Source organism: Dipodomys ordii, unplaced genomic scaffold, assembly GCF_000151885.1.
Source record: "Dipodomys ordii isolate 6190 unplaced genomic scaffold, Dord_2.0 Scaffold197, whole genome shotgun sequence".
Lineage (NCBI taxonomy): Eukaryota > Metazoa > Chordata > Mammalia > Rodentia > Heteromyidae > Dipodomys > Dipodomys ordii.
Genome location: NW_012267413.1, coordinates 1,317,771 through 1,331,278, shown reverse-complemented (window position 1 = coordinate 1,331,278; position 13,508 = coordinate 1,317,771). Strand labels below are relative to the sequence as shown.

The following is a 13,508-nucleotide window of genomic DNA, read 5'->3' as shown; positions in this document are numbered from 1 at the left end:
TATCTTCTCTGTGGATTGCTTGTTTGTCTCTCTGTGGGGGTAACCTCCCAGAGACTTTTTGAATGTTTTGCTTACTGATTTAATCCATACAATCAGAAAAGTGTTAATCAACATTGTTCAATTAATTAATTCAGATTGGCCAGATATTGAGAGAGACAGAGTCAGAGCCAGAGAGAAAGAGCAAGAGGAGACAGTCACAGTCACAGAATCACGCAGAGAGACAGAATCAGATGCAAATTTGGTATTGAATTCTTAGGCTTTTTTTTTTAATTAAAAACTTGCCTTTTATTTAAAAAACACTGCTGAAGCAGCTATTATATATTGATTTTTCTTCTTCTAAGCCTATTCCTTATCTGGCTCTACAAGATTACACTAAGAGCTTCAAGGAAAGTATTGAAAGTTAAAAAATGGCCCTCTGGTTAGATTTATAGTAACTCTACAGCAAATCTAGGCAAAATCAACAACACATGTGCTTCTGCTAACTTAGCTATCCAACATGAGAAATGAAATGGTAAAGCAGGTCAGAGGATAAACCGTGGGCTTGATTGGTTTGCAACATAAAGCTAAGGGCAAAAAGAATGGGCCCTGAATCCCCTTCCCCTACCATACACCTTTTCTTGGAACTACCCAAGTTTGAGGAGTAAACTATAAAGCTGCTCTTTGAGATAGGAAAGTTATGTGCTTGGGACATAGCATTCATTTCCTGTCTGACATTTTCCAAAAATGGCTAGATCTGAGCACACCACTTATACCAAATGATGTCCATCACGTCTTTGTGCATCCTTCATAATTATAGCTGGAGCTAGTGGCTCATTCCTGTAATCCTAGCTACTGAGGAGGAAATCTGAGGATGGCAGTTCAAAGCCCGTCCGGGAAGTGGAGGGTGGGAGACTATTATCTCCAATTAACCAGCAAAAAAATCCACAAGTGTGCCAGCCCTGAGTGAAAAAGCTAAGTGAGAACACAAGGCCCTGAGTTCAAGCTCTAGTACTGGCACCAAAAGCCAACAATTTAAAACAGATAGCTGGAGCTAGATATTGTTATAAGGAGTACTGCTATAAAGTAGTGTTACTTTTTAAAGAAATAGAGCATCGGTACATAAATCATTTTTGTCAAAATGGCAGAAATAATTTTTTAGCTGTATATTGTTTTTGTAAGCATGTTATTTTATGTTGGAACACAAGATACACATCTGATAATAAAAATAACAGATAGCCTGGTACTACTCCCTCATTCCTGTAATCTTAGCTACTCAGAGGCTGAGATCTGGGGATCATGGTTCAAAGCCAACCCAGGCAGGAAAGTCTGTTAGATTCTTATCTTGAATTAACTATCTAAAAATAAAAGCTGCAAGTGGCTCCAGAGGTACAGCACTATCTTTAAGCACAAAAACTCAGGAACAGCATCTAGGCCTTAAGTTCAAGCTCTAAGACTGGCACCCAAAAAAACCCACAAACAAACAAAAAAACCAAACCAAAAAACAAAAACACCCCAAAACAAAATAATAAAGAAAACAATCAAAGATGTAACTTTAAATAGATTGACATATCAGACAAACAAAAGCTCACAAAAACTCAGCAAGGGTATTTAATATTTTTCTTTTATTTCCAAACATATAGCTACCTCTCCCAAACCACATTTGCACTCTAAGCAATTCAAACACAAATTCAACTGTAAAGCTTTTTAGCTCAGTGTTTAACACTGAAGCCCAAAATATTGTACCATGCCTTGCTCATACTTCTTTTCCTCAACTTTTAGACAATTTTTAAATACATAGAAAAAGGTCTTCAGGGTTCCCATCCACAATGAAGATGAAAAAGTCTGTGTTCCTCAGTAAATCTGTCAGTTTTTAGTCAATTCAGTCACAATTCAGTTTATCAATTGCAAAGCTATAGGACAAATATTACAGTCTTAAGTACAGGGAAGTCCTTTCCTACTCTCAAAATCTCCTTAGTTTCTCCCCAATTCTAAAACAAAGGATGTTGGACTTACTACAAATTCTTCACCTCTGGTATAATTTTTTTTTAATTTTCTTTCTCTTTGAGAAAGAACTTGAACTTAAGACTTTGCACCTTTTTTTTGGTGTGTATATGACAGGCTTAGGGCTTGAACTCAGGACCTGGGTGCTGTCCCTGAGCTTCTTTTGCTTAAGGCTAGGGCTCTACTACTTGAACAACAGTTCTACTTTTGTCTTTTTAGATAGTTTATTGGAGATAGGAGTCTCACAGACTTTCTGGCCTAAGCTGGCTTTGAACCATGATCCTCAGATTTTAGCCTCCTGAGTAGATAGGGTTGTAGGAACCACTGGAACCCAGCAAGACTTTACATCTTTCCTGGCTTTTTCACTCAAGATTAGGGCTCTATTATTTAAGCCATACCTCCACTTTCAGCTTTTTGCTGGCTAACTGGAGTTAAAACTGGCTTCTAACTTTAATCCTCAAATCTCAGCCTCCTCAGAAATAAGCAATTGAAACCCCTTTGTACAACTACTTAAAGATAATTTAAAATTAAAAAAAGAATTTTTTAAAGGAAATAAACAATACTCATTTGTTCTGAGTAGAAGTTTAAATAACAAAATAAATATACTTCATATTTTTTGGAGAAATTCTTACATCATCAACCCAATCAAAAGATTCAACATGAATGGTTGTACTTACCACCTTTCTCTTTGAACAATCGGTATTTTTTAGTTTTGTTGTTGAACAAAACATTGTATGAACATCTTACATTACTGGAAAAATATGTTAACTTTATGGCAATACAGAAGCCTTATTTAGCAGTTCAGTTCCTGTCCTCAAATGATTTGTTAAAGTGAGTCATTAAAATACTATAACTTCTTACTAGTTAATTTTAATAGTTTTAGTATTAAGGAGAAAGAAAGCAGCAGGTATGAAGAAAGCAGCAGGTATGATTGCTCCCCTGTTATGAGGCTCTTACTTGTAGAGACCACCATTAAAAGTAACCAGATTTTGCCAAAAGAGAACCAGATTGCTATTGTGTGAGATACAAGAGGAAGCACAGAGTAAAATGAAATTATAAATGAATAATATCTCCATTACCAAATTAAAATTAGCTAAAAGAATCTTAGAAAATTAGAGAAAAAAATCAAGGGCACCCATGGTTAGGTCTTGACAGTATTTTATTCAAGGTGTTTTTTTTTTCTATGAGTATACTCTCTAAACAAGGTTATATCTTGATTTTTGAAAATAAGTATTTAAATAAAAAATACTCCAGCATTTCGGTGTTTCTCATCACACACTGCACAACTTGATTAACAATACATCTCAAAAGTGCTGCACAGGTAGAAAGGATTAATAATGTATATAAAAACAAATGAAGTGAAAATTGGGACACGTTATTAAAATCCTATAAAGTACATGGTGATCGTTTAGTTTGACAGGTAGAAAAATAATGACCAGATTCTCTGATTCATGTGATTATGGTAATCTTGCTCTGATAATTTAGACACACTCAAAAAAATGCACTTTAGGGTATGAACTGCCTGTATTTTCTAGCTACTTTGATTATATATAAATATTTGTGTAATATTCATTACTGTATCTACATGTACACACATTATCTATGCGTGAATGTGTAAACAGTGTTCTATGCTTCAGCCAAAGAAGAACATGTAGTTGAACAAGTCTAATTTAGTTCTCATTGCACATAGGTGTCTCAGGAAGAAGATGTTAGAAGCTTTTTCAAGGTTTAGGTTCAGGCTGAGTGGAGGGAGGGTGTGGGAGGAAGCAGGATTTCACTCCAGATTGGATGCTGGTAGAAAACAGGGCTATTTATAATTTGGAATTTAGGGATTCTTATCTTGAGAGGGAAGACTAGAATGAGAATAAAGCTGTAATTGGTGGAGAACTGGCAGTCCTCATTTTGGCCAAGATATTGGTCTCTGGTGTTTCCTGGGTGGCAGAGTGACCTTGTTTTTGTCTGAGCTCAGACAAAACTGTGGTGTGGCCTTGCTTGGTCATGTGTTGCTGGTGAGAGTGGACTTGTCTGAGGTGAGTGGTCTGAGATTCTTCATGTCTGATGGGAGAAGTGCAAGGTCAATCCACAAGAGTCAGGCCAGCTTCTGATGTTGTTATATGGTGAGAAAACAGAGAAGCCACATTTTCTTTTAATTTTTTACTTCTTTTTGTAATTCATTCTTTCAGACCATGGAAACCACATTTTGAGAGGTTAAATTGGAATCTTTATTAAAAGGCCAATGAATGCAGGCTAACTCTTTTGCAAAGACCTGTAGCCCGGTGAACACACTTAACCTTGTTAGTAAACTAAGCCACGAAAGCCAGAGAGGAAAGAAAAAGCAGAAAAACAATACCAGCAAACCATATGAGCTCCAATGGAGAGTGGAAGTGGGATGCAATGGTGACTGGAGAAGAGTCAGGACACAGGATAGGAAAATGGAGACATGTGGTATGGTACAATTGTACCTGAACTGGTCTGGGTCTAAGTAGGGTCAGGGTCACAGGGAGCTTGAGAATTCACAACCCAAGACTAGCAGGCCTAGTAATCTATTGTCCCAGTCCCCACTCCTGCCTCTAGGAATTCAGGCATGCCTATCACCTGGGAGGTGTAACTTTCCTGCTTTCAACATGAAGAAAAGATGGTGCCACTTAAACCCAATACCCTATTATCTACCATGTGGCCAAGATGACACTGGTTAGATTCAACATCCCTACTTCAATGTCATGTCTGATCTTTGCCTTTTTGAAATAGTTTCAGTCATCCTGATTCTGGAGATGGAAGGCCTTATAAGTATATATGTACCTATGTGTCAGATTGCCTTTTTTGGATGACTCAACTTTAGGTAGGGCTGGACAAGAAAGAACATTAAGAGAATAGTTTCCCCACCCAGAAAGAACAATTCAGTACTGTTTACCAGTCCCCTCCTCTCTCTATCCCAGGCCTGAAGATAGTATTGCTATCTCTTATTGTCACCTGATAAATATTCAGTAATAAAACAAGAAACCTCATGTTTATCATTATAAAAATGTGTGGTTTCATTTTTATTTATTTAGTTATACTTTTTGCTAGTCGTGGGGCTTGGGGCCCATCCCTGAACTTTTGTGCTCAAAACTAACACTCTACCACTGAGCCACAGCTCCATTTCCAGGTTTATGTGATTAATTGGAGAAGGGTGTCTCAGGGATCTTCCTACGTGGGCTGGCTTTGAACCTTAATCCTCAGATCTCAGTCTCCAAAGTAGCTAGGATTACAGGTGTGTATGACTGGTGCCCAGCTCATTTTTATTTTGAAAGAAGTGGTGTTTCAAGTTTGTTTTTTAATAATCAAAAGATTCTTTTATTACCTTTAGTTCGGATTGTTTCTCTATGTTCTGATTACTTCTAAGCATTGCTAAGCTAGTTCCCTTCCCCACTATTTTTTTCTTTTTTCTATTGGATAGGAAATTAACATCTATTGTTGCTGGCATTTAAAAGATCCTCCATGATTCTCAACTCAGAGGTGTTGTGGTTGTGTTCTTCTCTTATTCTCTGGAGAACACCTGCAGTCTCTGTGCATGTTAGTGTACAGATGAGCACACAAATTAATTTATGGGCTATTTCATCAAATATTTATAGAAATACAAAATGTCTTATCAATATAATCATTTTCTTCTGATTTATGGGATTTGGGAATACCACAGCCACCATCACCTCCTATTTGTCTATATAATCATTTCCTAAAGAAGGATTAGTCCAATACATGTTATGTGCCCATGCATGTGCCCATGTATCTTTGCCCTAGATACTAGGCCACTGAAAGGGAGGAAGATTAATAATCCAACATCTGGATTCCTAGGGCTCAGGATGAAATTCCTGCTCAGACAATCACTTATTTCTCTAAATGCTACCTTCTTCCTATATTAAATGCATGACCACAATAATATTTCTTATCCCTTTGGGTTACTGGAGAGCTAAAAGAGATAATAATACAAGTTGACCACTAGTATTTGTACTCAGTGAGTCTTTATGGATTTTTTTAGGATAAAGTGGTGAGTTACTGGAATGATGTCCTTCCCTCAAGAATTGACTGGCTCTTCTCTCTCATGTGATCAGTGGGAGACTGGAGACATCTCACTTATACTTGGGGTGAGCATAAGGAGGTAGGAGAGCAAAGTATGGAGAAGGCATTGACTGACAGACCTGACAGATGTGGAAAAGTTGTCCTGGTGTTGGTGGAAGGTGAGGAAGAAGCATTGGGTGCCCTCCTCAGCCAGAGAGGCCTCCTTTCCATTCCTATGTTCTACTATCAACTTCAGCTGCTCTTGTCTTGCTATCACAGGTACTTAGGAACTACTGTTTGCTAAAAGCACCTACTCCTCACAAAGTCCTACAAATTAACTAAAATTATGAGAATAACCAGGCATCCCAGCTTTTATTTGCATTGTCTCAAATGCTGGGTCTGCTTAACTGCTTAACACTGTGCACAGGCAACGATAATCAGTCAAGGAATGTCTGTTTAAAATGATGCCTATCTCATCCCCCTTCAAGGCTGAAGATATAAAGAGTAACTAAGGAATCTTATTGTCATTTTTCATAATGTCTTATTCTAGACAATCACAGCCCCTGGGGGGGAAATGTCTCCAAGTTTCCAGTCATTATTCTAACCTGTAGACACCTTGATTCTGGGAACAGCAGAGCCTTACACTCAGCACTCCATGAAGAGATTACCTCAGTGCATGAGGTAATATGCTAATGTCATGAGATTCAGGTATAGAGGGAAAATTGGGGTGAGGCAAAAAGTATGCTCAATTAAGCAGTTTTGGTCAAACTGGTCCTTTTGATAATCTCATCTTGGTGGCTAAAAGGGATTTTTGTTGTTGCTCCCTTGGGCAATGGTCGCTCACGCTGTAATCCTAGCTACTCCGGAGGCTGAGATCTGAGGATCTTGGTCTGAAGATAGTTCAGGTAGGAAAGTCTGTGAGACTCTTATCTCCAATTAACTACCCAAAGCCAGAAGTAGAGCTTGGATTCAAGTAGTAAAGTATTCCCAGTACCCAAACAACAACAACAGAAACCCTTTTCCACTAAGATGAGATTATCCCAAAAGGATCAGTTTGTCCAAAACTGCTTAATTATGCATACTTTTTGCCTCACCCCAATTTTTCCCCTATTTACACCTGAATCTTATATAAGACAGTAGCATATGAAGATGGGCTGAAGTAATTTGCCTTCATAATTTGGCTTTTTTTTTCTAAGTTGTTTGTTCCAGTCCTGTGTCTGACACTCTTGCTGAGCTTTCTTGTTCATTGGCTGGTGCTATAACTTGACCTACAGCTCCAACCTTTATTTTGCTGGTTAATTGGAGATGGAGTCTCAATGATTTTTTTTTTCCTGCCTGGATTGGCTTTGAACTGTAATCTTCCACTTCTCAGCCAGCTTGATAACTAGATATAGCTCAGCATTGCTTTTTCCTTTTATTTTGGTGTGTGTGTGGGGTGTCTAGTTTAAGAACTCCTTAAGTCAATCCATAGGAAACAGCTAATCTACTGAAATGGAGGGCTATAGAAATCTTCAAGATTAAATAAGAAAAGTAGCATGCCTAAGAATTATGTACACTGCTCTCTGTGCAATAGATGACACATGGACTTGAATTTGCATGGGAAAATTCTGAAGAAATGTTGCCATTAAATGTGGGATCTGAGGTGCGTGTGTGTGTGTGTGTGGGGATATACTTCTCTATAAAGTATAAAATAAATTATTTCTAAAAACCACGTCTCAAGGATTAAATTTTTTAATTAAAATTTATTTTTCAAAAGTTTCAAACTCTTCCAAATGCACGTCCCTAAACTTTCTAAACCTCACCTTTCAAATGGCTTGTTAACCTATTAGAATGAGTTCTCCAAAAAAAATAAATTTCTACCTGGAGCCCTCATCTGTGCACCTCTCTTTGTTATTATTATTTTTTCCTGGAGTGGGACCTGAACTCAGGCCCTGGGCGATGTCCCCGAGCCTCTTTGAGCTCAAGGCTAGCACTCTACCACTAGAGCCCCGAGGTACTTCTGGTTTTGGAGTGTTTTATTGAAGAGTCTCACGGCGGGGGGGGGGGGATGGAGGGGTCTTTTCTGCCCGGGCTGGATTCACACCCCGATTCCCAGATCTCAGCCTCCTGAGTAGCTAGGATGACAGGCGTGAGCCACCGGCGCCTGGCTGTGCACCGACAATGAGGGTTCAAGACTACAGGCTCACAAAGAATAGGGCATATGCTTCCTTTACGTTAGGTGTGACATGTGGCGGGGCCACTCGTCCTGCATTCCCCCTCCCCAGCCCCCCTCAGCCTCCCACATCCCCAACCCGCTGGAGCCTGCTCAGGCGCTGGGCCGCGCGCCTGGGCCCGGGCGCCTCCGCCCGCCGCGTCCCCAGGCCACCCCCACAATGCCCCGCGCCGCGTCACCCGTCACTCACGGCCCCGGGGCGCGCGCGAAGCTCCTTTCATTGGCGGGAAAACGCGCGGGAGAGGGAGGTCGGGACCCGCCCCGCTGCCGGCCGGCCACCGCCGCCGACCCGCGCTGCCAAAGCTCGGCGCTAAATTTGAAAATAAAACCCGAGCGCGGGCGGGTCCTGGAAACAGAACCACCCGCCCGGGAGCGGCCGGGTCCTCAGCCCGGGGACAGACTCTGTTCCCGCCATCTCCGGCAGGACGCGCGCGCGGCCCGGAAGGACGAGGAGGGCGGCATGGCCGCAGGCGTGGACCGTGGGGACGCGGCCAGGGCCGGGCAGCATGTGTTCTTGCTTCCAGGTAAGCCCAGCGGGCCGGCGGCTCCGAGCGGGGACGGCGGGCGTGGTTTTCCGGCCATGACCGCCCCCCCTTCCCGCCCTCGCTCCCTTCACCTCGGTGTGGGGTAGGGGGGGAGGGAACCCGAGGCTCGGCTTCCCTGGGGACGTCTGGGTCACGTGGCGTATCCCGTCGCGCGGCTTCTAACCCGGAAGTGCAGGGTGGAGCTCTCGAGTCCCTGGGGATTGGGTTGGCAGGACCGAGTTTTGCAGTGGCACCCAGGCTCCGTGTGTGTGTGTGTGTGTTGACCCAGGCTCCGTGTGTGTGTGTGTGTGTGTGTGTGTGTGTGTGCGCTGGTCCTGGAGTTTGAATTCAGGGTCTAGGCACTGCCCATTTTTTGGGGGGTGGGGTGGTTATTGGAGATCAGAATCTCACGGACTTTCCTGTGGGAGCTGGTCTTGAACTGCGATCTTCAGATCTCAGTCTCCTCCGTAGCTAGGATTACTACAGGCGTGAGCCACCAGCGCTTTGCTAACTCTGCCCTTTTGGTTAATTTAGGGTCCTCCTACCCGGCAGCTTGAAGGGGTCTTACTGGATTGGATCCGAGGGCCCACAAAGTGGCTCGGGAGAGTGTTTTGTTGCTTTAACGTGGCTCAGGCCTGGGATAGAACTGAATGGAGATTGCTATTAGGCCAAGAGGGGTCAAAACAATTCCTGAGAGTAAAGACCACCAGAGCCAGGCCCTTGGGCCTCTCTGTAGGTGGTGAGCAGCCATCCAGGGCATGTAGGGGCTGGGAACATTGGGCAATCCAGTGCCACAGAGTAAAAATTTGTACTGGAATCAAGCCAGGAATGTTTGGTTGTCTTTTAGATGATACAGTTGGTGGGATCATATTGGAAGAAAGGAAAAAGAGCCTTTGCTAACTATATTTAATTTTGTATTATGCGAAGTCGACTCCGTTATGATATGACAAAATTGCCCACTACTCTAGAGTATGTGTACTGAAAATCGTTGTAGGATAGTCATGCATTTTGCATGTTTAACATCCCCACACTTTTTTTTCAGTGTATAAGTTTATTGATTTTTTTTAAACATGTAGATGACATAAAGGACCAAAATTTTTCTTTGACGTTAATTTTCTTGAAGAACTCCACTCCCATTACTTGATATCTTTGATTCTGTGTCTCATCCTCTCAAGCCAGCATTTCAGTATACCGTTTATATTTTTTTATTGTCAAAGTGATGTATCGAGGGTTACACTTATGTAAGTAAGAAGTGCCTTATACTTTCTAGTTAACATATAAGAAAAATGAAAGGACAGATTTACTTAAACCCTTCCAACTTTTCATATGTCTTGGCTTATGGCAAGAGATAGAACTTCACCCAGCAGCATTTTGTCTCTCTATGCTGACCTCTTCTTGCACCAGAGATTAGTTTTGCACGTTTGGATACTAGCATACTCCTTTGCGTCCAAGTGCTTTCCCTCAGCATTATGTCTGTACTATCCATCCATGTTGTATGCAGCAATTGGTTGGTTGGTTGATTGGTTGATTTTTTTCATTGCTGCTTAGAGTTCATTATGAATGTCAATCTAATTGGTTGGTTTCAAATTTGTGATTAAGAACATTGCCACCCATTTCTCTAGGATGTCACTACCCTGGAGTGGAATGGCTTGTTACTTAGTTTTGGAAGCCACTCCAAAATGGTTTTTCAAAGTGGTTATACCGATCTGCACTCTTGCCAGAAGAGCAGGAGAGTTCCTGTTGTTCCACATCCTCAATGAAGGTGTTTGGATGGAAAAACAGCTAATAAGAAACTGAGGGTTTTGACAGACTCTAGCAAAGGGCTAGCTACATCACTGCTTTTCGTTGGGAAAAAAAATAATACATACTCTCTTTGTCATACCAGTACAGTTTGATTTTTCATAGTAGGAAACACCTTTTGGAATCAAGTTCATTGCTTTATTCAAATGTATAGGATACTTGATGATAATTTGTGTTTCTAATTTTGTCATCTGTTTTTATCAATACTGTTATCTTCATTCTTTGTTTCATATTGTCCCTGAAATCAGTGAGTTTAATATATCTGTTGCACCATAGTAAGAATTTTAGGCTAGTTCTGGTGTTGAGTTGAACTGTATTGTCACTTGCTAACACATTAGGGTGGGAAAGTGGCAGTTAAAGAACTGATAGCAACCTGTGGTCAAGGGTCAGGGAGGAGCATGGTGTTTTATAGCAGTTAAAACTTGAGCTTTTTTCTGTTCTTCCAGCTGGCCTTTAGTGCCACCTGCAGGCTCTCAGGATACAAACATGATTTGGTAGCTATGAAAGTGTGACAGTGGGTTTCCAAACACCTGGGAGCCAATCCTCTCTCCTTCCTCCTGAAGAGCAGTAGATCCTGAGCTAGGACTCAAGAATGAGCTTTTAAAACAAGTTCCCAGATGCTGCTGCTGTGATAGGTCTTGAGATCCACTCCTGGGAACCAATATAGTGAGGACCGGCCCTTGGGAGCTACATTAGGATGTAGGCATCCCAAATAGCCCAGGTTGGGCTGTTTGTTTGATGGCGGGCCAAAGTTTGCATGATTAGGAAGTACATGGCAGTAGGGAGTATGAGGCTGGCGTTCACAGTATTTATTGTGTTTTTCTTTTTTTCTTTGCTAGTCCTGGGAATTGAACTCAGAGCCTGGGCACTGCCCCTGAGCTTCTTTTGCTCAAGGCTAGCACTCTACCACTTGAGCCACAGTGCCACTTCCAGTTTTTTCTGCTTATGTGGTAGTGAGGAATTGAACCCAGGGTTTCATGCATGCTAGGCAAGCACTTTACCACTAAGCCACCTTCCCAACCTTTATTGTTTTTTTTGTTTTGTTTTTACTACTACCAGCAAGTAGAAATTTATCCCAGGTGGTTAGAAAGGCAGGAGACGTGCTGAGCAAGCAAAGTAGCTACAGTGAAACTAGGCTTTAATAAAGTAAAGATTATATAAACATTTTCAAGAATATTTGATGGAGGTAATTTGTACTCAGTTTTAGAAAACTTTTAGAATCTGAAGAACTCACTTGGTATGGAAAAGTGAGTGCATTATCCAACATTATTCAAGAGCCAGTAGAGCTCTGTGGAGATTTATCCATGAGACCATCAAGACCACGTGGCCTGTTGATCGTCTTTTTCCACTATTTTTAATTCGTATCATAGCACTATGTATTATCATGAAGGAGTTTGGGTTTAGGTCCATTTGCCTCTAGTTTGTAATTTTGTTTAAAGTTGAGTATTCCAGTTAAACCAAAGCTGGAATTTAGAAAGGAGGCTGTAAGATATTCAGACTCAGGACTTTAATTTCCATAGGCAGGTGGAGACAGAACCACTTACAATTTAAGCAAGATACACACTTCTTTTCCTTTGGAATGATCTTCTATGTTTCCAGCATGGCTTGGAAATATTAGGTTGTATGTAGTTCTTTTATTTCAGAGGCCATTGACATCTCTACTTTTTGGAACATGTTAGAGAAGTTTCCATCCCTCTCTTGACCTAAAAGGAAATACTTGAGTTGTATTTTATATAATTTTCTCTGGTTGGAGTTGTGTGTCCAAGTTCTGTATACTTGTCAGTTCTACAAATCTGGGATGGACCTGGGTATGAGGGTCAGCTGGGAACACATTGAGTGTACAGTAAGAGATTATGGGTATTGCAAGCTGAATCTGCCACAGGTATCAGGGTTGAACTAATAACAGGAGTCACTTTTAGCAAATACTAAGACAATGGGAAATCCTAATGTTATTTGAGGAAAAATAGAAAGGATAGAAATGATATCAAGACCATTTTGAAACCCTCAAACCTCATTTGGGTCCATTTAACCTGATCATAAAATGACCCCAAAGCAAGAGTAAAAAGTCCCTAGAAGCAACTGAACTTTCAGTTATAGACAAGTTTTGGTGTAAAATTCTCTCTTTATTTTTAGTTTATTTTTGCCAGTCGTGGGGCCTGGACTCTAGGCCTGGGCGCTGTCCCTCAGCTCTTCAGCTCAAGGTTAGCGCTTTACCACTTGAGCCCAGAGCCACTTCTGGCTTTTTCTGCTTATGTGGTGCTGAGGAAATGAACCCAGGGCCTCATGCATGCAAGGCAAGCACTCTGCCACTGAGCCACCTTCCCAGCCCTTCTCTTTATTTTAGAAAAATACGTGTTAAAAGATATCTTAGGAAAGACCATACTTGTTATTTATTTCCCTACAGGGAGCACAAGTGATAGTTTCTTGTGGGTGTAATATGGTTAGTTTTGGGGAGATAAGGCTCCCAGGTCTGAGGACCAGAGACATTTCAAATTCAGTGGCATCTTTTAAGATGGAACATCTTGATAATCACAAGTACTAATATGAGAGTTGCCTTTCCAAATGCACATTTACACTTTAGAACTATATTCTCATTAAAATATTTAAACAATGAAATTTCCAAATTAATTTTCCTGTTTAGTGATGGAGGAAATTTATGTTATTGTTATTCTGATTGTAGTCTTGTTGCCTTAATATATATATACACACATATATACATATATATACGTATATACATATATATGTATATATATGTACATATGTATATATATATATATATATATATGCCTAAAAGAAGCACCTCTTGTTTGGGAGAGGATTTTTTAAAAAGGAAGGAAATGTGTAAAAATTTAGAGCAAAAGAAGGACTACTGTAGACACCCTTGATTTTTCAGTGGCCCTAAAACACAAAAACAACTTTTTTTCCTCTTTATCCTGAGGATCAGGCATGTGGATAAT

General features: G+C 40.8%; 1 protein-coding gene across 2 annotated transcripts in view; it reads left to right on the top strand.

Moving 5' to 3' along the window:
• Nucleotides 1-8,428: 8,428 nt before the first annotated feature.
• Nucleotides 8,429-13,508, top strand: part of Rnaseh2b (ribonuclease H2, subunit B) — a 63,122-nt gene continuing 58,042 nt past the window's right edge. For both annotated transcript variants that reach the window (XM_013034856.1, XM_013034854.1), the window contains exon 1: nt 8,429-8,751. In XM_013034856.1, coding sequence (XP_012890310.1) covers nt 8,688-8,751 — 64 coding nt within the window. In that variant the 5' untranslated portion in view covers nt 8,429-8,687. The remainder of the gene's footprint in view (nt 8,752-13,508) is intronic.